This window comes from Habropoda laboriosa, unplaced genomic scaffold (assembly GCF_001263275.1).
Source record: "Habropoda laboriosa isolate 0110345459 unplaced genomic scaffold, ASM126327v1 scaffold556, whole genome shotgun sequence".
Taxonomy (NCBI): Eukaryota; Metazoa; Arthropoda; class Insecta; order Hymenoptera; family Apidae; genus Habropoda; species Habropoda laboriosa.
The window spans coordinates 11,227-33,716 of NW_017100653.1; the positions used below are offsets into that span (position 1 = coordinate 11,227).

Below are 22,490 nucleotides of genomic sequence, written 5' to 3' on the forward strand. Positions count from 1 at the left end.
CGAGGCGAAAATCACGATCTCGCGGGCGTACGTACGTACAACACCGAAATTGGGACGAGTCGGGACGGATTTGCAAGAAAATTTTTTATTAAAGTACCGACTTTCGCGGGTACAGCGATGAAAATTAAATTCTGAACGTGATACGCGAAGGTACGCAAAGTGGGAATTATACTGTACAGGTGTACCCGGTTGGTGCATATGAAACGCTGTTTTTTGAAATGAAACTTTGTGGTTTTAAATGATAAATTGTGCTTTTTCTAGAAATTAAATATTTAATCGAAACAATTTCTACACGATTCTATACTCTTTTCTCAAGGATTACCTAGTTTCGTTGTTCCATATTTATAAAAATTTGTAAACCTATTTAATTTTCTATGGAATTTATAAAATCTGTCAAATTTATAAATTATCAAAATAAAAGTCTTTGAATTCAGGGATTGTCGCCAATTTCAGCTGCTAAAAAACGACATTTCATTTGCTCCAACCTGGTATAAAGATCCTTATTTAGGTTACTACGGATTACATTGAAAAATTTAGCAGAATTCTTCATGTTCACTTTTTTATTTCCTTCCTTAATTATTCCTACGCAAATTTCCATTTCTGGGTTACCGATGGCTATAAGAACCGTTCTGGTAAGACCATTCATTGTGCTCTAACTTCCTTTGTAAATTTATAACTTCTCATGAGACGTCTCAAGATTCGTGAACTTTGTCACGTTGCATTACGAATCGCTTGGAAAGTTGTACTTCTGTTTCTTTGAGCGGAGTAGAAAGCCTTCGGGAAATAATATCTTTTACTTCGTATCTGGTTCCTGGATTATACGTCTCGAGTCGCACTTCTCGCGGCCGTGACGTCAAGATCTCTTTAGCTCAAAGACGTGGCGATCCATGAAAGGCTTTGAACGGTACTTCTATTTATTTGTAAACGGGGCGAACAACGGCGGAACGAAAGGCAAGACAACTTTCATCGTAAGCATAGCTTCAGGAGGGTTTTTTGTCCCTTTGATGCCAGACTAGCGAAGTCGTAAATTGTCCTCCTTTCAACAATCCTACAGCTTGTATAAATCTTTAATTAAGGAAACCAGATTGCAACCTGTTATGTACTATAAGCTCGAACAATTTTCCGCGACAGGTTGTTCTACGGTTAAACGTTTCGTTAAAACGACAAACGATAGATCGTTTATCTACGATAAATACCGGTAAAATATACAATTTCGTTCTTTCGTTTTCTCTATTAAATTTACCGTTGACAATAGACAACAACTGGCGCTTTGAAAACTTCGAAATTGCTTCCTTGCAAACTTTCAACAACCAATTTCTGCCTTGCAAAACTTGTTACCGAAAGTGTTTTCGTCGAAACGGGCAAATGTTTGCATATTTCGCGCGCAACAACCCTCCGCCCGCGTCGCGAAAACCGGAGGAAAATATTATCTGAATTTTTTCGATCGAAACGGCGAATGTTCCAAATAGAACACGTCGAAAGATGTTTTCCCTCCCTCTCTCTCTCTCTCGGTTTATCTATTTTTCTCCCCTTTTGATCAAGCAGAAATGCCCGACGCCCGCGTGTTTCCCTATTTAAGCGAGATTCCTGTGGGAAATAACCGTTCGCAATTCGCTTTTTCGATTTCGAATAATGCAACGGGCAAACAGACAAACGTTTTCCTGCGGCAAACATCATAAAAAACCGGAGGGAGAGAAATTACTGGCTGGGCCAGCGGAACAGGCGATGACTCGAGAGACGAATTGCCCATCTCTCGCCGAAGGAGAGAGAAGCGTCGGGTTTCTTAAATAACATTCTCGTCTCTTAAGAACCTCGAAATTCAGCCGGTGGAGGAGAGAAGTTAGTTTTCCCTTGTTTCACGCAGACGTACATATGTCTCGTTGGACTTTTCCGGGAAACTGGCTGAAACGGGTGCCGTGAAACGTAACGCAGAAACACACTCTCTTGTGTTTCGCGTGTACACGTCCTACAGTTTGCTGTCGAGTTGCGCGCATATTGCTCGCGTTACGAGCTGTTCGAGTGTCGTTGAAATTTCGCGAGCACCACCGCCTAAAGAATTTCTTCTCGTTGAAAGCGTCGAATTACTCCTCGTGATGCTGGGGAGTCCCACTCGACGTGGCTATGATAGAATCAAGTACGGTCGGACCTGGTATTCGTGAAATTCAATCGACGGCCCCCCCGGTCTCTTTGAACCTCGCCTTTTTCCATTTATTAAGATCCTCGGGAAAATTAACGTTTAACTTTTTCACAGTCCTCCGATAGAACTAGACGTCGTTCTTTTACCGGCGAATTCTTCCGATTTGAAGATCAAGGAACGGTTAAGGCGAACGTTGAAAATTTCGTGGAATAATTAAAAAAGAATATATGCGTTTTCCTCCAGATTTCCAAGCAATACGACGTTTCGGTAATTGGAACACTAGATTTCAGGAGTTCTCATCTTTTTAACGAGGTGCTTGGGATTTTATCTTTCTTCCCTGCAAGCTTCCTAGTACACTTATACACACTTTGATGAATATTGAATTTAACTGCTCTTTCCTGTTAAATTACTCGGTATTTAAGTTTCACAAAAGAAGCTTCCGTTGCAGAAGGGAAATTATTAATTTCGAGTGTTTACAAGTGCCTTCCTTTCTCTCGTGATCAAAAACATCGAGGAAATTTTATCTCCTACCTGAATTATGCTACGTGGAAAAAAGGAAGATAGAATTTTCTACAACGAGAACGTGATTATCTTCTGAAATTCGCGATTATGAAGATATCGTTCTCGAGATGTTGATTTTTGCTAGGAAAACCGAACGATTTGCTTCTTCGTTTTTTTTTTTTGTATTTTTATTGGGACGTTAATGATGTTTCTTTTTATTTTATCGCGAAACTATTTCTACCGCGATACTGCAGTAGCAACCACGTATGTGTGTACACGTGTAGCGCCTTGAGCTTAGTATCAAAAAGCACACTACACGGCTCTTCTCTAATTATCTTTGGAAATTTATGGACTGCGAAGTGGAGTGTTGTCGGTAATGTGCTGAAACCACCGCGAAATGGAAGGAGAGTATTCTACATTACACGGCGAAATCTTGCGTTAACTATTCTCGCGAAGCTACGAGTTCTAACGCAGAGAAATTACGTACATCGTGCTTGAAAAATTGACTTAAATGAAAGATGCAGTTTAAACTGTGAATTATAACGCGGGGAGTTAAACTGAACTGAAAACTTGTTAAAAGAGAAACACGAAGAGGCGATTTTTACTCAATTATTTATTCAAATGTATTCGAATTTCGAGAATAAACGCAACAAAGCGTGCTGGTGCTAGATTAAAAGTATCCAAGTATCTCTGATATGAAAGTTTCACATAATCCTACTATTTCAAGTGTTTTTCAATTGTATAATCGTTTTTACAGCAAAGTGTTCCAATAAATTTTTATTTATCGGCAACGCGTGTTTGTAAGATTACAAGTTAGCGATAAGCTTGTTTCGAATCATCGTAAAATGGCTTATCAGTCATTACTGTAAAAAATGAGCTACTTGAATCTGATAATGAATTCATTAAAAGAAAAAGAAAAAACGATTTTGTACCGAGAATTCGTGTATTCTGGAATTTAGATAGAAGCAATGCAATTTTCAAATAATAGGATCAATTTAGCTGGAAACGTTAAACCACACGGCGCATAAATGCTCAGCGATGTTTCTCAGCTTCATTTCCACGATTGCCAAAATCTAGATACAGAGCTGACACCCACTCTATTACCGAGACAGCCACCGAATTGACGCAATCAGTTTCAAGTCAGATGCTAACGATGGCAATTTAAGAACAATATTCCCACGCGTAAGGCTGAATCGTGCAAATGACGACCCGAGTCGCAACTCTATTAACGCACACACGCTGATATTCATATCTCCCAAATTTTGCACCGGCTTCTATCAACACACAGCGTGTCTCTGAATTAATAATGCAACTCGAAAAGCGGCGAATTTGAAGGAACAAAGTATGTCGATATTTTTTTAAGCTTCATTGAGATCTAGATTAATTGAGAACGCGTGCACTTACGCATAACCTCACATGCGTCTAATAATAATTACTAAATATCACAGCAAATTACCTGCAGCAAGGTTGACTTTATCAGATACTCAAAGATAAATAACAAAATAAAAATAAGAATCAATATCGCTTCCGGTAAAACACTTGCCCGTTGCGATCCCTCAATTCATAAAGACACATCAAATCTCCCTCATACCGCAACAAGAATACAAATAAAGAACGGTTCAAAGAGAAAATTATTCTCGCGCAGAAAAACCGTCCACCGAAGTGTATGCAAATGCACACATTTGACGAATCTTCGATATCGATTTATTCGCAAAAGTATTCTTCCACATTTTCGATTGCATTTCTTCATATTCATAAATTCATCCTTTTCTCAGGTTGCACCAACCCTGCATATATTTCTATAATCCTGTATAATTCAGCGCTATCAGGGATCAGCCTGAAAGTAACTCGCTGTGTATCCCCGAGCAAAGTATTATACTTGGTCGCGTTGTTGAAGGCCTTCCGGTTATTTCCGGCCGGTGACTTATCTAACGGGAACTTCGATTTTATTTTCACCGGAGGTATATTTCAGCATTAGGCGTGCGACGTCCCCCCTAAATGCACCCTTTACGTCGCCTGCCTACCGCACACTGTAAGAAACGAACTGGACCAAAAAGAACTCTCTCTTTTGAAAAAGCTCTCTAAACGATTGATATTCCACGGGGAGGCGTGCTCTAAGAATATTATTTGTCCTGATATAGAGGTGGGTAATAAATATCCGACGGGGGATGGCAATATCGCGGCGTTATAGACGATTCCAAGGGCTGCGGCCAATATCCGTGAGCGAGGAGATGAGCCGACGCGACGTTGCGGTTCGAGAATTCCGTAAACCGTCCGAGGGCGTCGTAAAAGCAGAAAGAGGAACGGAAAGCGTTGTGTCCCCGTTGCCGTTTGTCGTTTTAATGTATTCCGAGTGTGTTCCCCGCGCGCCTCACAATGGACTCGCGGTCTTAATTGAAAATTCTAGCCGCAGATCGAGCGGCATGAATATGGAGCGCCGCGGCGTCTTTTTTTCTCTCCTCTGCCCTGCTCCTCCGAGCTGGATCGAACGTGATCAGATTGTCCGTGGCCGTGGAAAACTTTTTCACCCGAAACTTTCAGCTTCTCGACAGCTGTCCAGGGGGTTGATTAAGCCGCCGCATCAATTAAACCGGCGGCTACGCTATGAGATAATTGTAAGATCGATCGGTCTGTACACAGTCGTGCCGTAAGTTCTGTCTTACGGAAGAAAATGATTCTGTGAAATTCCGAAGGGTAGCAGTTCGTTGTTAGTTTTGTTTATTAAACGGGTTCTCGGGAATGAAGTACGACGCATTCGGGTGGAGTCAGTTTAGCAGTTAACATGGAGTGGAGTATTACTTTAGAGCATGAATTTCGCGAGTTCGTAGGGATTGTCGATTTTTTGAAACCGTTCAAGTTGAAAAATGTGAATAGTTCATTTGGAGACGCTGGAGGTAGTAAACTCAATGTTCATAGAAATTGTACGTGAAAAAGATGGTCATTTTCAATATTTTTAACAATTTTTATATTGCAATTTATCTTGCAAATGAAAGATGTCAAGAGATTATTCTCTATTTCACTTTTATTAGGAACAGAATTTTAATACTATTACCACTCAAGAATTTCCATGTACTCTCCTATTTCTCACAAAATATCATTTCATTTCATTCTCCAAGATACTTCGTAATTATGAAACTATCCCAAGTCGTATATTTCAGACTTTCCAAAAAATTAAACTTTCTCCGACAATTTTCCAAATATCGTTCTAATATAAATCGACTCAACCCAAAACAACTGATAATTTCAATTTTACTCCACTTTTCACTCAGACCAATTTCGTAATTACCGGCACACGTTTAGACTGTCCTTGTTCGAGGATCGTTGGAGCCTGGTCCGCTGGTGGTCACCTGCTAACCGAAATTAACGATCTGAGAGATAAGGGTTATGGAAGGTTGTAGAGATGAGCCCCAACGTTGCTCTAATAGATGACAATATACGGAGCGTGGAAACGTTCGGAAGATAGAGGTTCGTTCCTATAGCCCCACGACCTCCGTTGTCATACGCGATGAGCGTATAGTGGTATCGATCGATACTGCTCCCGCCCCGTGCGTCCCTTCGCGGATACCAATTGCAAACAGCACGGGTAGCGGGAGCTTTTTTGGATGATCTCGTGACAGAGAATCAGGGGTAGCAGCATCTCTAGCGGAAAAAGGGACTAACGCGATTCTCGATTAGGGGTAACTGCTGTGCAATCTAATGGAATCCTGAGTTAAGGCCTCTCTTTCTTGGGACATCTGATCCTCGAGATTTCTTTTTTTTATCTCAGCTATTTCTAAGGGACGATCAATCTGCGGTGAGAGTGTGTACAGGGTGTCCCAAGGTTGAGCGATCGAACCGTGTCAGAATAGAAATGCGGAAAAAATGTTGTATACGTGTATATAGGGGTAGAAGTGCTTTATTAAAAAGATATAAGAAAATTTTTGAACAGGAAGTAATTTTCGTTGTAAGAATAGAAAGAAGGAGTGTACTGACAGTATTTTGATATGGAAAATTGAAGGAATTTATTTATTTTTTTATTTAATATTCAGAAAAGATTTGAGAAATTAGAATGAACGAATTGCTCGTATATCGTATTGATTTAGTCTTTCATATCTTTATTATAACTTGGTAATAAAGCATTTCAGAACTTACATTTTTATAACATTTTTTCTTCTTCTTTACACCTATAAACGGTATTAGCACAGTTCTTCGATATATGTCTCCTATATATTCCTTAATATTTTATATAAACATAAAAACGTACTATTTTGTGCGATTGAATCTTCCTTTTTCGGGGGGGGATTTGTCAACTCTCCAGCAAATCATGGAATAATTGGACACGACACTTGGTAGATTTCAACTAGGGAATTACTGTTAAACCTTTATGTACCCGTGAAACGAACGCTTGACGAAAGGGATTTTAATCCTCTTATATTAGTGTCCGTGAAAGGAGGATAATCCGTGTGTGACCGAATACGCGTCAGCAAACAAAAACAGAGATTTCAATTGAATTTATAAAATTTTTCACCTATCCAGATTTACTCGCGACGACCGTTTAAAGGGTTTTACTCGAGAACTTTAACAACGTGCACTCGAGTATAAACTTGATCGAATTGGCTTCGCGAGTTTCGTCAGGAACTTTCTTATTAGACCCTGATAATCTCTACCCTGGTGAAATTAATTTGCTTAGCTTGAGGGGTGCTCTAAACTTCAACCATTTGCGGTTTGCACCGCGAGTTGGACCACAGGGATAGGAGAGGAAATGAGAACAGGCAGGAGAGGGTGTGTGATGAAGTGACTGAAAAACACAGAAGCGATTACAACGCGTTTCTTTTTCTTTTTTTTTAAAGCGTTCTCGCCAGTTTGCCCCGCTTTCCTTTATTTTTCATTTCTCTCTCTCTCTCTCTCTCTCGTTAATTTCTTTTTCATTTCTCTTAATCTCTTCGGCAACGTGTTACACCTTGAAAAAAGAGGCTTACGATAGGTAGACATAAGGTAGCGTTAAATCGTTAGTTTGTAAGTTTAATTAATTAGACAAATATGTACTGCACCTCGCGTACCCGCGATACGCGACGAGTTTTAGGCACTTTAGAACGTTACGTATGCGGTGTTAAACACCGTTTAAACATGCTTAGCCCGTACTTTGCTCCGTCGATAAGAATTATCTCGTCGATATTCTTCTTTCTATTATCGTGCACTATCGTTTCACGCTGTATCATCGTTTCTGGCACATACCCGTCTAGCGATCCGTAAACACCTTCCCTGGAAGCTCGTAGAAAGTTCTGATTGCGTTCCCGATAGGATTCGTACATCCTCTCGCTATCTCTCTATCTCTCTCTCTTTGGTTTATGTTACGCGCAAACTTCTCGTATATGTATTCTCGACGATTGCACGCGGTAGCACCTTTCGATTCGTATGAATTCCTCGATGTTTCGGATAGAAGAAGAAGAAAATGAAAAGAATGGAACAGGAAGAAATCTCTGTCTATTATCGTCTTTCTTCCGCGAATCTCTCTTTTATACCCAACAATCGAATCGTATATTTTTTCCCCTACAATTAAACTTCTTGTCTCGTATTTGGAAGCGTAACCGTGTTAAAACATAACTGTGGATCGTAAGCATAGAGCGTTTATCACAGACATCAGCTGTAGCTTTCTGGACGTTTATGGTTGCAAATTATAGGTTCTCCGTAGTCGGAAGTCTCTGGATTAGGATGACCGTATATTTCCCTCTCTGTGATTTCCAAGACCAGGTTTTACTCGGTTTTCTGAAAAGGTGACTGGAAAAAGACGGATCAAGTTCGATCATGTGCATCGTATCGTCGACGATTAGAAGAAGACAGGCACACGAATATATATACATATTATCTATGGTTTAACGTTCGGAAGTTCTAGACGAATATTCACGTGGGTGACATAGATTATGCTTAGTATCCAGTGTATAGCTATGTCTCTCGTTACCGATCAATTAACTTGACGTATCTCGATGATGGGTCTGGTTTGTTCGATAAAGTAGAACGACGTGTCTGCTATGTTCCATTCCTATCGCTACTGTCTAACGTACTGCTTCAAGACGCCTCCCATGAACGTCACGTATCGACATTTTATTTATGCGATACTGCAACCGCTAATCACACTCCGGCGAAATGTCTAAACGTCTAACACCGATAAAAAAAAAAAAACAAGAAAAAAGGATTCGTCGGTTTCGTCGTAAGATCAGGCAACCCGATAAGAGAACATCGATAAACACCGATAGAAATCACCTTGACAGAAATATATCTGGTCTTGGACGGGAAGAATTTGTAAACGAGGTGGTTCTTTTTTTCTCTGTTCGAGTAGGAGTGCGACGAAAAGTAAGTGTAGTTTAGTGCCATCTAACGTTTATCATTCTCTCACGCGACAACTTCGTCGTGGACGTTAACTACGTCTTCTAACGGAAACGTCCTCGCGTCGAAAAAAAAAAGAAGAAAAAACGGAAACGATCGTTCGCGATCTATACAGCCGCTTCATTGCAATAGACCGTTTCTGTCGTAGCTGACCGATCTGAACGCGTCTTCGATCAGGTCTGTCAGACACCTGATCACTTGCAACAGAGCCGCGAGGACAATGGACACCGAGAGAGAGATCAGTTTGCTAGACACTATCGCGTTCTCCGAGGAACTATTACTTCTGCTCGACTTCTTTCGTTTTTTCTTGTCGGAACTTTTACCACTACCGCCGGACTCCTTCTCTTTATCCTGACTCTTCTCCGAGGAAGCCGCGCCACACCTCGTTCTGTTGGGCGACCTTTCACGCGGACGTGTCGAGTTCACGGCCGGTTCTTTCGAAATTTTCGCCTTCTTCTGCTCGTTCGCGAAGCGTCGATTCGAAGAGATAGACTGAAGCTTCTTCCAGAAGTCCTCCGTTTTCGCCTCCATGATGCTCAAACGATTCCTGTTCAATTCCCGTTTGCCAGCTCTAGCCGTTTTGTTCTGCGGCGTTTGAAGCAATTCCTCCGATCTAGCTTTCCCGCAGAGGTCCAACAAGTTGCCGTTCGTCGTTTCGAACAGCAAATCCTGCAGAGAGCTTTTCCCAGTCTCGCGTTTGTCCGTAGAATCCAGATTCGAGAACGTCGAATTCTCGTCCAAAGAGTTCGTTCTACTGTGACACTTGTCGCGACAGAACAGTTTCTTCTCGGCACACGTTGTGTTCAGATTGTAGTCGATAATCGTCGTGTCTTCAGGTCCCGACGAACAAAGTCTGATGTTTTCTTTGGCTCCGTCGAGAACTATTCTTCTGGGCAAGGTTTTGTTCAGACTGTTCGGGATAAAGTTCATCGGTTTCACGTTGCAATTAGGATCAGCGGCTTCTTCTCGGAAAACTGTCGAACCGTCCACGCAGTCACCGTTCGAACGATCGTCAACCGATCCTGACTGATTGTTTTCCTCCACGTTAGCCTTGTCAGAGGATTCGTCGTTCGAGGCGTCGAAAGCTCCAGCACCAGCGTCGTCGTCTTCGTTGTCATTGTTTTTTACCGTTATATTGCGACCTACCCACACTTCTTCCACTTCTTCTTCTTCTTCTACCTCCTCTTCATCTTCGTCTTCGTCTTCGGATTCGATAGTCGAAGTCTTCCGTTTGCTTATTACAGGAACAATACCATCGGCGTAGAGAAGATCCTGGACCTCGTACAGGCTCTTCTCGATACTCGGACTTTTGTACAGAAGATTCCTCAACTCTGGTATATCTAACTCTTGCACGTGAAGCAGATTTTGCTCGATGTTCAAAAGACTCTCCTCGATCTGAACCAAACACTGTTCGATGTCACAGCTTGGCTCAGCGCTGGATCCACTTTTCGTTTTTGATCGGCTAACCTTCGTTGAATTATCTTCTACCACGTTACCAGTGTTTTCCGACTTCTGCTTCTGATCTTCCGTTACCTGAATATTAGCGAACACGTGTTCAGGCCAAGACACTATCGGCCATCCACCTGCCTGAAACATTTCCCTCTGATGCGTCTGGCTGTCGTAGAATACTCTGTAATTGCTATGACTATTAGCCACCTCGTAGTTCCCATGTTGTCTAGTGTCCCATACCATCTGATCGCTCTCAGCTTGCTCCCTGAAACTTCGTTCTCTGTTCTTAGACGACACGCTCTGATCACCGTGACTGTTCGCCACGGAATAATTAGCCACTTCCTCTCGATTCGCCTCCAGATAGTTTTTAACAGCCAATTCAGAATACAATTCGCTGTATCTGGTGTGACTGCTAGATTCTCGATAAGCGTTGCCGTGACTATTAGCGAGAGGATAGGTCGTGCTGAAATCCACGTCTTCTCGAGGCATTCTCGACGCTTCTCGCCTCGTTCTACCGTAAATCGACGTTTCGTCTTTGCCGTGGCTGTCTGCGTCCTCGTCGTCGTCGTCCATCTCTATAGCTCCCTCTGGATAAGGTGCTTCCTGCGTTTCGTCCGGCACCATACCAGATTCGAGACACGCGTCGTCTATCAGTATGTAACCATCCAAGACGTTCTCGTCCAGATCGATCCACTTCTTCGAAGGATCCTCGCCCCATTTCTGTCTGTATTCAGCCTCGTCCTGTTCGCTGGCCTGTCGTCGTCGTTCACGAATAGTCGGGTCTTGCACGTGTATTTGCACCGGGCAGAGGACGTCGGTTCTCTCTTTGCTGATCGCTGGTGGCGTGGTCGCGACCAACGGCGCGACTTCGTCCATAAGGGGTTCGCAGGAGTCGCGGTACCTGTAACCGGGACACGGAGTGTTCACTGGAGAGTGCGAAAGGAGATTGACGTAGCCACCGGCGCCTCTGCTGAGCGATCAAGTGACCGTTCTTGTGCCTCCGCTGTGACTAATTCGGGCGTCCTGGCTCTCGTTCAACGCCTCGTTGCTCAGTCTGGTTCGAGTCAGGGTGCAGACGACCTGAATGCAGAGAGGATGATAAACTTTGTTAGTAAAGAAAAATTAAACCAACTGTAGCGTGACGGGGTAGAAATGAAGTTAGTCGTGGTGTACGAGGCGTTAAAGTTTAAGAATTGAAAAATCGAGCAGATGTGAGGCCGTCACCTTTAATGCAGTCCCCTCGAGACTGTACACGTGTATTTCAGCGCGGGATTCATTGATCGTAACATTTCTGGTATTCACATTTTTGTATCTGTTTTAATGTCGGACACCGAGGGAAAATTTTTTTTTTTTTAACTCTGGTTAGAATGTTTGGAGCATTGTTATTATGTAAAATCTACGAGGAAGCAATTTTGTTGGAAATCAAATTATTCTCGAAACTTTATTATGATTAGACTGTAGATTTTGATGAATATATAATTTAAAAAACAAAGCTAGATAGGCAATTGTTTTATTCATGAAATATTACGAGTACTATATTTTGGGTTTATTTATATATTTTTGCTTATTACGTGCATTCTGCCTATTCCTGTTCCTTCAAATTTTCCATAAATGCATAAAAATCCTCAATCTAATTATAATTCACGAGATTTCAACTCTCAACTATTCAACCCTAATCTCCTTCACACCTGAAATTTCATCTTACTCGAGACAGTCACGCGTTACTTCAATTTCCCCCCGAATGATCGTATAAAAAGCAGACGAAACTATCTACCTTTGGATGAGTGACTTTAACATCCCTGAACTCGTTGCTGAACGTCAGAATGTAGACGCAGAAAGCTATCGCGCAAAGCCACTCTGTGATCGTGCTAGTTACATGCAGCTCCCATCCACCGTCTCCTTTGTACCATTTTTGTGGATTCGTACCTGAAAACGAAAGGATCGATATGCTCGTTAATGCGTGACGGAAGAACGCGACGATCGCGGAAGGGAAACGCAACGAACTAACCCTTATAGGCCAAGTGTGCCAGCACGCCGGTGATGATGGTGACGATGAAACAAACGGTGCAGAAGCTGGACAATGCCGTTCGAAGATGGGCCAGTCTCAACGAACATCCGAGCGGATGCAGGTAGAACGAGCACATGGCCTGCGAACAAAACACGTGGAAAAAAAAGGAGAGAAAGAAGAGAGAAAAAAAAATGAGAATTACGGAGGGAGAGCCTCGTGTTTTCGGAAGACAATAAGGCGCCACGGATAAATCAGCTTTTCAGGAAATTACGCAAGCCACGAATCAGACTTCATTTGGCGCGATCCAATTAAGCGACATTGGCGTTTTATTCATGGCCTTTCAATTCAGTTTTAACTTTCGTTCCTTTGTCGGGACAGAGGAGAGTTTTATTGAAAACTTTTTTCTCAGGGAGGGAAAGTTTCTAAAGCTGCATTGCAACGGGCTGTGTAAAATTCGGTCGGAATAGAAATGAATGCTCAAAGTTGGCGAATTGTACGGCAGACTGAATTAAAAAGTAATTATAAAGACGGAAAATGTTAGATTTCTTTTTTTCTGCTTTTTAAAAGGGATGACATTTCCGAAAGTTCGCGATGTTCTCTGGTCGCGAGTTGTTTTTCATTCGAACGACAGCTTTTGTTCACGTACCTGTGTCCAAAAGTACGCGGTGCCACAGCCGAAACAGAGGAGAGCGCCGATGAAATGCACAATTATCACGGAAGTCTCTTGGAAATTTGCGACAACCGAGAGGCCGAATGTAGACGTTAGACCGAATATTAACGCCCAATGATTCCATTTTGGCAGAGAAGCTTGCAGGCTAAAGGTACTCGAGCATTCTTTCACCTGGGAGTACCTTATGTAGACTACAAAAGACACTGAAACAATTCAACCGTTTGATAACTTAATCGTTGCTTCGTTCTTCAAACAAAGCGCTATTTTTGACTCCACGAAACTCTGGTGTGTTCCCTGCGAACGGGAATCGAGGTCACTGTACCACGTGCGAGGTGTCAATCGATTTCCTTCGCTCGAGAAGCATCCGAAATTCAAATTTATTCAACGATGTGGTGCACTCACTGAGCATCGCGATCATGTTGATAAACTGCGCGAATATGCAGCTTTCCGGTGCATGGGTTGCTGTATCCGAGATGTAAGGAAAGTCAGGTTCCACGTGGCCTAATACTGCCGCTATTACATAACTGCGAACACACCAGGTAAACATGTATTTATCATTCGAACGGTGATTTGTGAAAGGCGATCAATCTTTTTTTTTTGTACCATCGAAGGTAATGAAAATTCGGCGAAACAGATATTTTTTTGTACATTTAACACGTTGACTGCCGAGCCTATTTTGAAGAAATCTGTTCTAGACGCCAACATTTCTTTTGCAATTTATTGTATAGAATTAAACAAACACATATTAATTTTTATATTATGACTTTAATTTTAATTGTTTTTTTGTAAAAAAATGCTTTCGAATTATCTCGTGGTCGGGCGTCTACGAATAGGATGTGACTTCTACCAGCAAACTGCCAACTACGAGTTATCTCGTAGCTTGCCAGTCAACGTGTTAACAGCAGTGTTTAGCGATAAATAATATGCTAAGGTGTTTGAAAAAGTGTCGACATATTCGTCGGTATGCAAAGTAACCTAAGTTGACGAGGATTATGTATCAGCGAATGCTAATTCATTTTTAATCTCCTTATACGAATGGGCGACAATAGCAGATGTCAATTATCTTCGCAGCTTTCTTCACTTATCACTTTACAACGAGCTTTTCTAACTATAATTTTAATCGAAACACACTCGTGACATAGGAATACTTTTTATTGCAAATTGTCCTCATATCTGTTCACGGCCGAGCATTAAAATCTGCAGGCCAACTTTCCCCGTTCGACATGCAGATTCGTCAGAATTTGCAATCCAAATATTCCACACGACGAATACTTTAAACCGCGCTTTGCATACAATTGCACGATGTGCGTCGGCTTGCAAATACTCGTCGGAAATCGAATAAAATGCCACGCAAACGTTAAAACAAATATCGATGCAATTCTCGATAAAAAAGTTCCACTTGGTCGAACTGTTCCTCCGCTTTAATTACAATTCTCGCCGGTAGATCCCGTTTAAAGAACAACAAACGACAAAAGAACTTACGTGAGAACGAAAACGGAAGGCAACGAGATGAAGAGTATGATCGGCAGATAATGGAGGTTGACCAGAAAATCGTCGTTGTTCATGATTCCGGTGTGCGTTTCCGGTAGTTGTCGGCTTTCCCGCCGGAACCAATGACGTCAGAGGAAGACGTCCACGGGCGACGCCGCTATCGACGAGACACACGCGTCGTTGCACGCGTCCACGAGCCACGAACACTCATGCTCGTCTGTTCCAATACACCGGGGACCTCTTATTCCACTTTCTTCCCTGTGGAATCACTCGCTGCAACTTGTCTGTCTACGACCGCACTGCGGTTCCACTGCCATCAAATGGTCCCTCTTCGAACCTACCTTTTAATCAGAGAAACAACAAAGTGTCACGTGACAGGTCGGTGTGAAACGTGCTCGCGCTATTTCCGACGTCGTTGTATTCCGTTAACGAGCTCTATCTATAAATACACTTCCGTAGATAGATAACGTTACACATGTAACAATTATCCCCAGATACGAAGGTTTCGGTGCAACAAGAAAATGAACTTACGAAACCGTTCGTCGAGAGCTCAATTCTATCCGATATTTTTCTTCTTTCTTCTCTCAACCGAACGAGATACACGCGTTACGATCGAGAATCTAGTCCACGAGACTCGCGCCAGAAATATCGCGTACGCGATATCTGAACAGCAGGAAAGCTGCACCAAGTGGTCGTGACACACGTGAAATGGGAGTGTTCCGTCGACAACGGAGAATGACACCCCTCGAATAACGCCTGTGAACATTCTCACGCGGGCGTTGTCTGACAGTACAGAGAGGGAAGGGAACCCATGTTGCGCGACTCGGAGTCGAAATTACGTAGCAACGACAATCGAAAACAGTCGAATTTTCTGACTGGTGCGACAGGAAATGAGCTATCCGTACCTTGGACAATTTCGATGTCTCGTCGACGACGATGCAGTCAATGGTTGCCGTGTTTCGATTGAAACTGAAAACTCTGTCGAAAGGGGCTGCACACGGTTGAAGGTCTTCTTAGCGCAGCCAACAGCAGACACTTTGCACTTTCTCTCTTTCTCGTTCACGACGATGGTACACGTTGAACGATAGCGGAAATTCTACTCGATTCTGTATTTTTCGTCGAATTTCACCGTTTCCATTGATTCCGGGGTTATCGTTTGAAAGGCCAGAACAGCTTTTGTTTAAGAGTGGGCAGAATCGCAGAGGTTATGGCCGACTATGTGCGATCGATGCGTTGTGCCAACGAGAACGGCGCTCTCGGCAGCTGCGCCACGAGACTGACGCCGACGTCGTTTCGCTGTTCGACGTTCTTCCAAGAACGTTTATCTGGCCACGTTTCTCGACGAACGTACCTTTATTAATGTATGTACGGTGTCTGCTGATTATCGACACCGGTGCACCAATCAACGGTTAATCGTTCCGCTCGTTTAACGACCGAATTTACAACCTTTCCCTGGTTCACTCGCTTCCTTTCCTGTTTCTTCGAACTCGTGCTGCCGCGAGTATTCGTGTGTGCTAATCGAACGTAATCGAGACGCGACTTCTTCGACACGTTCGTCTCGAGTGACTAAACGACAGGCTTCTTTGCTCGAGAAATATTGGCTTCTTGCTATTCTTCATCCAAGTCGCGAGAGACGTTTAGGATATCTTCTTCTTTTTTTTTTTTGGATATAATTTACCAGGTTTCGCGAGGACTTTCGAATTTGGTTAGAAAGACACGAGTGTCGAGTGGCAATCGGCGACGCCAGGATTGTCGGTTAACATCCTTGAACTTTAGCCGCGAGAAACTAGTTTCGGGGGCAAGAGTCTCCTCTTGCATCGCTCGAATACACAGAACCTCGATTCGGTCGAACAGAGAGAAAGATAAATCACGTTCGTTCGACGAGTAAGTACACGCGAATGTACGATTATCATTGGTAAACAGGTGTTGTGAGTGTCGTCAGGTGAGGGAAACGATTACAGGCGATCACAAGTTTCAACGTTGATTCGGGGACGTTACATTTTTTTCTCTTTTTTGCGGAAACGACCGACACTCCTGCGTTAAGTCGATCCAGCTTTATCGGAGATTACGAATCTCACGTGGCGCGTTTTATCGAGTCGAAGAATAAAGAAACGTCGGCATCTGTCGGCCACGGAAGTGTGAATCGTGATAACGCGGTCCGTTTGAGAGATAATGGAGAAATTGCTGGATAACAGCGGACAAAAGCAAACAGAATGTACGCCGCGCGAATGGTACGGAATATGTAACGCGCGGAAGGCATGGCCAATTGACCAAGTAATTCAAATAAATTGCAACTAGTTGAAATTAGTTTTAAATGAGCTTTTTAAGAGGAACATGATTTGATACTTAACCCTCCGAGTAACTGACGCTTTTGGCGTTCGAATATTCCAGGTGCCTTTAGGAGCCTTGAACTTGCTGGTTCAACTTGTGCGACAGTATCGCGCCTTGATCCTTGTCTAGATATATCAGCTGGAAAAAAAGAGGATTCGAAGATCAATACGAAATTGATTTAACGTTGTTTTCATTTTTACTTCGATTGAGATTCGTCGAATATTGATTATCGGTTGTTTGCAATTTTAAGATACGACCGGGGAGAGGCTTGAAGATCTATTATAGAAAGATCTAAAGAGCGACGAGTGTTTCTAGTTATTAAGAGAGATGACGACACGAGGAGGAAATACCGTGACCACAGGATCCTCGAAGTTGATTAATCGAAACTCTGGTACGAATGTGAGAAGGAAAGCGCAATAGACAATCGCTAGAACCCATTCAGAAATGGCACTAGCGACGTGCCAGCCCCAGCCACCATCGGTTGGCAACCATTTCTTGTAATCGTTACCTGAAACGTAGAAAACGGATTATTGCATCGACGTCTATTTACATGTGTCGCTGATAAGAGTAATGGGAAAACGTTACCTTGAAATTCTAACATTGAAATGTAGCCGGGTATGATCGTGGCTACAGTTAAAATTAACGTCATTACTGAAAGAGCCACGCGAATGTAAACCACGATTCTGCCGTTTACTGCTGGTATCATTTTGTGACTCAAATACGTCTGCAAAATGTCGAATTAATTACATATAAAATTCCTCGAATTTTTCTATTTTAATATTCATTTTACGTGTGAAAAAATTCAGGAAATAATTACCGAAAATTTAGTGCGGGTGAAAAGAGACATTTTTGTTTTTAAATTTTTCACACGTTCGTCGGAATAGAGTGAAAATGTATTAGAGTATTTAATTTGGCGTATTTACGATACTCTATTCTCCTTTTGCACTTTTTTGTACACCAAAAGTATCTTTATCTACGCAATAAAAATGGTACTTCGAATTTCAACGAGTCACCGCTGATTCGCGTGATACGAAACGGCGTTAAATAATTATTACGAGATGCACTGTACCTGAAGGCAAAAATACACGGTTCCAGCGGAGAAACATGTCATAGCTCCGATCATGTGAGCCGCGACTACGCGGGCCTCTTGAAAATTGGCAAGAATATCGAGGCCGAAGCAGGCTAAAGCGCCAGACCAAGCCGTCACAACAACGATTCTTCTGCTAACGAGATCGTTGCCCCTTTCCAACTGCCATTGGGAAACTTGTCGATGTCTGATGTACACGCAACAGGCGACTAAAATACACGCGGTTTGCCATTAGCTCGACGAAACGCCTGTATGGTGTGTTTCAATGTGAAAACTGGTCGACATTTACGGAGTAACGCTGCTATGTTAAGAAACTGAGCAAATATACACGATTCCGGAGACAGGGTACCCGTTTCCGATATGTATGGGAATCCTGGCACCACATGGTCCCATTGCACGGATATAGTGTACCTGAAATGCGAGGAATTTGAGAGATGCATTTTTAAAGCGTGCACAACGCTGTCTCAGTGCTAAGATTGCGCAAAGTTCGATACATTTTGGTGGAAAAACACTTTCGATTGGATTCGTATTTATTCTTTGTTCAACTTGCAAATGTTATTGCAACATTTTGCATCGTATTATATCGTATTATATATTTTAATGGAAATCCGAGGAAATTCTATAGCGACGACATGATAAAAAAATATAATATTATAATATTTGTTTTTTTTACAAAAACAATAGGAAATATCGATCGAAATTATAAAATTCGAGACGAACTAAGGAATGCCCTAATAATATTCACAATATTCAATTAATTATAGTGTGGCGACCGCTACGGGGGGCCACGCACTTAGGCCTGGCGACTCTTGACCCTCGAGGCGGAGAATCGAGAGATGGTTTTCTAAACATCTCCGAGTTTCTTCGTCCTCGAGGACAAGAGTATTGCGCCCCAACTTCCTGGGACTTTTCCAGGGAAAAGGGGCGACTTAAGGGAGCCCCGAAAAAAGGCACGAGGCTTTTTGTCGTAGACTCGCGTCGCCTACACTTCAAAATTAGGTTAAGCGTTATCGGATTGGAATAAATATATTTTTATTAAACAACTTTACACTACGTCACTTCCAAAGTAGTATTATCATAAATGTCAACAGTGAAAATTTAAACAAGAATATACAGTGTCTATTACTTTTAGTTAGATTTACAAGCTGGACACTTTTGCACAGTTCTAATGATTAAATAATTAAACGCAACAGGTTGCAGGCGATAATTACTTTTTTTTTCTGTTAAACGAAGCGAGTTTGTTTGTTGATGGAAGCTATTAAGTAGGTAATAGCGATTGCTTATTTTTATATCGCTCGATTACGCAAGAGCAACGCAAGGTATTATAATAGAACCAGTTTAACACTCGCCATAATTCTTCCTTGACAAAAGAACACGTTACTTTTCGATGCCGTAAATCATTGAACCACTCGTCCACGATTGAACGCAGTCTTATTTACAGAACAATGTTTCTCGCGAGGCGTACACAACCGAGCATAATGAATCAAACTAATCGCAATTTACATCATGTCGTCAGAAACAGAATGCACTGCTGTCGTTGTTTCCGATACCATAGCCTTGATCGATTATAAACTGTGCGATGAACATTAATCCTCCGCGTTTCGATTATGGTTTCATTTTCACCTCGAACAGGTGACCATTGTTTCGACGCATTCGCTTCTTTCGTTACTATCGACAAATTCTTGAACGAATAAGCGAATTCTCCTAAATTATTTTACTTTCGATTTTATTCTGAAATCGAGACGTAAAAAAGTTTGAAAGATTTTTCCGATCGCGACTAAATTTTAACAGGTCCAATACTGTGTCGATCGGTGTAGTTTTAAGATGTTGGAAAGGAATTAAGCGAAAGAAGATAATCGATTTTTTAAGCTACTCTACATAGTGCGAAAGAAAATAGAAAATGTCCTCGACTTGATAGACTTACGTAATTAGGAACGTCACTGGGATCAGGATAAAAAGGCTCAAAGGTAGAACGTGGAGTTTCCCGTAGGGCATCCTGGCACTTGTTCGTTTCTGAGCGCTGAAAAATGACGTTTCTCTTATCGAATAATATTATCGAATTCCTCGTATCTTGATCTTCACGATTAGACACAATTTTAACAATCACTGCATAAGCAATGGTACGCCTGAAGAAAAAAGAAAATAAAGGAAACAGAAAGAAAAAGCTTGAAATCTTGAAACGATAAGAAAAACGTGAATTCCTAATTTTTGTCTTAAATTGAAAAATTAAAAAATTTAAAATTCTTACTAATTACCTTCTGTTAGATAAAATTAATTAGACTGCCGTCACTTTTGAATCGATTGCCTCTCAAATATTCGCGAGAATTACGCACAGGCTATTTTTCAGAGAGAAAGATCAAAAGTTTAGTTTGGAGAATGCAAATTTGCCTTTTCAGAGAAATCTAACACCTTACCTCGACGATAAGATCAGGTCGTTGGTATCGTTTTTCTACGCAATTCGGTGGCTGGGGCTACGTCATGGGGCGCCTTGAAGCGACTGTTCGTCAGCTCTGCTGACATACCTCTTGCCCTGGGCAACCTGTCGATCACTTATTAACGCACACGATTGCGTTGCACAGCAATTAACACACCGTTTGATCCCATTCTCAATCAAGTTCCTTGTATTCTCGTGCACACGGTGTGCCTTTCTAACAGAAATCACTTGGGATTTCCAAAAGTGTTACAGTTCTGAGGTATAATTAATTAATTACATATTCCATATTTTTCAAATTTTAATCAACGTGTGAAATTATATGAAATACTGTTCCAACGTTTCTCGAATAAATTTAGAATAATCTTCTTTATCATTTATCATTTATCGTGCGATCAAGAAAATCACGAATGTTACGTTCGATGTAACGATAACGATTTATGCAAGTCACCTGCGTTTTCAGAGATTTCCTTTATTAAAAATATCACGAATATTAAAGTTGCACAATTATGATTTCGATATAATCAGAAAAATTGTGAGTACTACGTTTGATATAACGATAACCGTTTTCAGAGATTTTATTTACTAAACAGTATCATGAATATTAAAATTGCAACAATTGTGATTTCGATACGATCAGAAAAATCACGAGTATCACTTTGGATATAACGATAACGATCTATGCAAGTCACCTTCGTTTTCAGAGATTTCATTTATTAAAAAATATCACGAATATCTCATTGAACATCACGATTACGATTATTCGAAGCTTTCATTTATAGAGTTTACCACGGGGGTAGACAAATCGTGCATGTCCGATGATAAGAAAATAGCAATCGTCGGGTTATAAATCGCGCAATTTATCTGTGGAAGTTTACATCTGCGGCACGGTCAGATCGTGACTAAGGCGAATTAGAATTTATCGATAAAGTATTGCTAGCTCACGCTGAGCCGCGCTCGATAATTGTCGCATGCCAACGTGCGTAACGAACGTTCGGTAGTTACATACCAAGAATTCGTAATTAAAATTGCATTAGCGGCTTTATGTACTCGGTCGGTAATGGAACATTCGGCGATACTATTGATCTTCCTTTGATACACACACTGTTGCGATCACGTGACTGCAAAGAGGATAAATTTCACTTCAACCAACCAATGAAATCTCTCTTCTATATCTACCTTTCATTCACTTAGAACGAAGCATTGCACAAGGCAGAAGCACCTTTGCAAATGTTATCTCAGCTCGAAGAAGTTCATTTCTCGAGGGATGCAAGCAAAGTGGGTTAACGAAGGAAAGCATAATTGAGCCAGAAGAATCTTAAACACACCCTACTTGTAATAATGAATTTTTTCTTTTTTGAAAAAAATTATATCTGCATGGAAGAAAGAAACAACGAGGTACTTGGTAAAATCACGTCTTTGTATTAACAACGTTACAATATTACAATGTAGGCAGTTCGTTCGGTGTTGTTTCTTCGTCTTGCTGTGTTTCGTGTAACAAATTCTTCTATTATTGTTCTTTGTGTTGTTTGTGCAACATAGTCGACTAGCAGCCTTGCGTTATCGTCGCGATAACAATAATACGATAAACGTAATTCAATATATCTATTACTGAATTTCTTTCTGTAGAATTTTATTCCGAAACAATATACAACTGGTTCCCGGTTTTGAAAATCCTTGTCAGGCAGTATTTTTAAATCTTGCATCTAATCATCTTCAAATCAAATCTCGAATACGAAAAAATGTTGCTACTAAACGGCAAAATATGACAGTTTCTCGTAACACCAGTCTGGTTTCTCTATATAAATTTCGTCTTTCTTCTGTTTATTCGATCGGTTTCGTAATTCTTCTTAATCGCCTATCTCGGAGCACCTTAACATTAATTCTACGTTACAATAGCACACACGCATGTTTATACGCTTATTACCACGTATATACCAGTGTGTATGTGTGTGTGTGTATGTACATGACATGCGTATGTATAATTCTAATATAAATAGTTTGATAAATAAATAGTTCTTC

General features: G+C 41.4%; 2 protein-coding genes across 2 annotated transcripts; both read right to left on the reverse strand.

Annotated features, from left to right (window-relative positions):
* Positions 1-8,614: 8,614 nt before the first annotated feature.
* LOC108576818 lies at positions 8,615-15,983 on the reverse strand. The gene is made up of 7 exons (XM_017939879.1): positions 15,525-15,983; positions 14,611-14,960; positions 13,531-13,652; positions 13,105-13,331; positions 12,459-12,597; positions 12,224-12,376; positions 8,615-11,424 (listed from the first exon to the last, which is right to left on the reverse strand). Exons 2-7 carry the CDS (start codon positions 14,691-14,693, stop codon positions 9,122-9,124), a joined length of 3,027 nt encoding a protein of 1,008 aa, XP_017795368.1. The 5' UTR covers positions 14,694-14,960; positions 15,525-15,983; the 3' UTR covers positions 8,615-9,121.
* A 1,033-nt stretch (positions 15,984-17,016) lies between these two features.
* Positions 17,017-20,557, reverse strand: LOC108576815 (DNA damage-regulated autophagy modulator protein 1). Its single transcript, XM_017939875.1, has 8 exons — positions 20,491-20,557; positions 20,145-20,163; positions 19,962-20,057; positions 18,327-18,448; positions 18,020-18,246; positions 17,536-17,674; positions 17,301-17,458; positions 17,017-17,088 (listed from the first exon to the last, which is right to left on the reverse strand). The coding sequence occupies exons 1-8, from the start codon at positions 20,555-20,557 to the stop codon at positions 17,017-17,019; spliced, it is 900 nt and encodes a 299-aa protein (XP_017795364.1).
* Between the last annotated feature and the right edge of the window lie 1,933 nt (positions 20,558-22,490).

Excerpts from the sequence above, each read along its gene's own strand:
- LOC108576818 (XM_017939879.1), bottom strand. The coding sequence starts at position 14,693 with ATGAACAACGACGATTTTCTGGTCAACCTCCATTATCTGCCGATCATA. Across the intron at positions 12,598-13,104 it reads CCGCGTACTTTTGGACACAG|GCCATGTGCTCGTTCTACCT; the intron begins GTACGTGAACAA and ends TTTTGTTCGCAG. Across the intron at positions 11,425-12,223 it reads TAAAGTCACTCATCCAAAGG|TCAGCAGAGGCGCCGGTGGC; the intron begins TAGATAGTTTCG and ends TCACTTGATCGC.
- LOC108576815 (XM_017939875.1), bottom strand. The coding sequence starts at position 20,557 with ATGTCAGCAGAGCTGACGAACAGTCGCTTCAAGGCGCCCCATGACGTA. Across the intron at positions 18,449-19,961 it reads CCAGTGACGTTCCTAATTAC|GTACACTATATCCGTGCAAT; the intron begins GTAAGTCTATCA and ends CTCGCATTTCAG. Across the intron at positions 18,247-18,326 it reads TAACATAGCAGCGTTACTCC|TCGCCTGTTGCGTGTACATC; the intron begins GTAAATGTCGAC and ends CGTGTATTTTAG.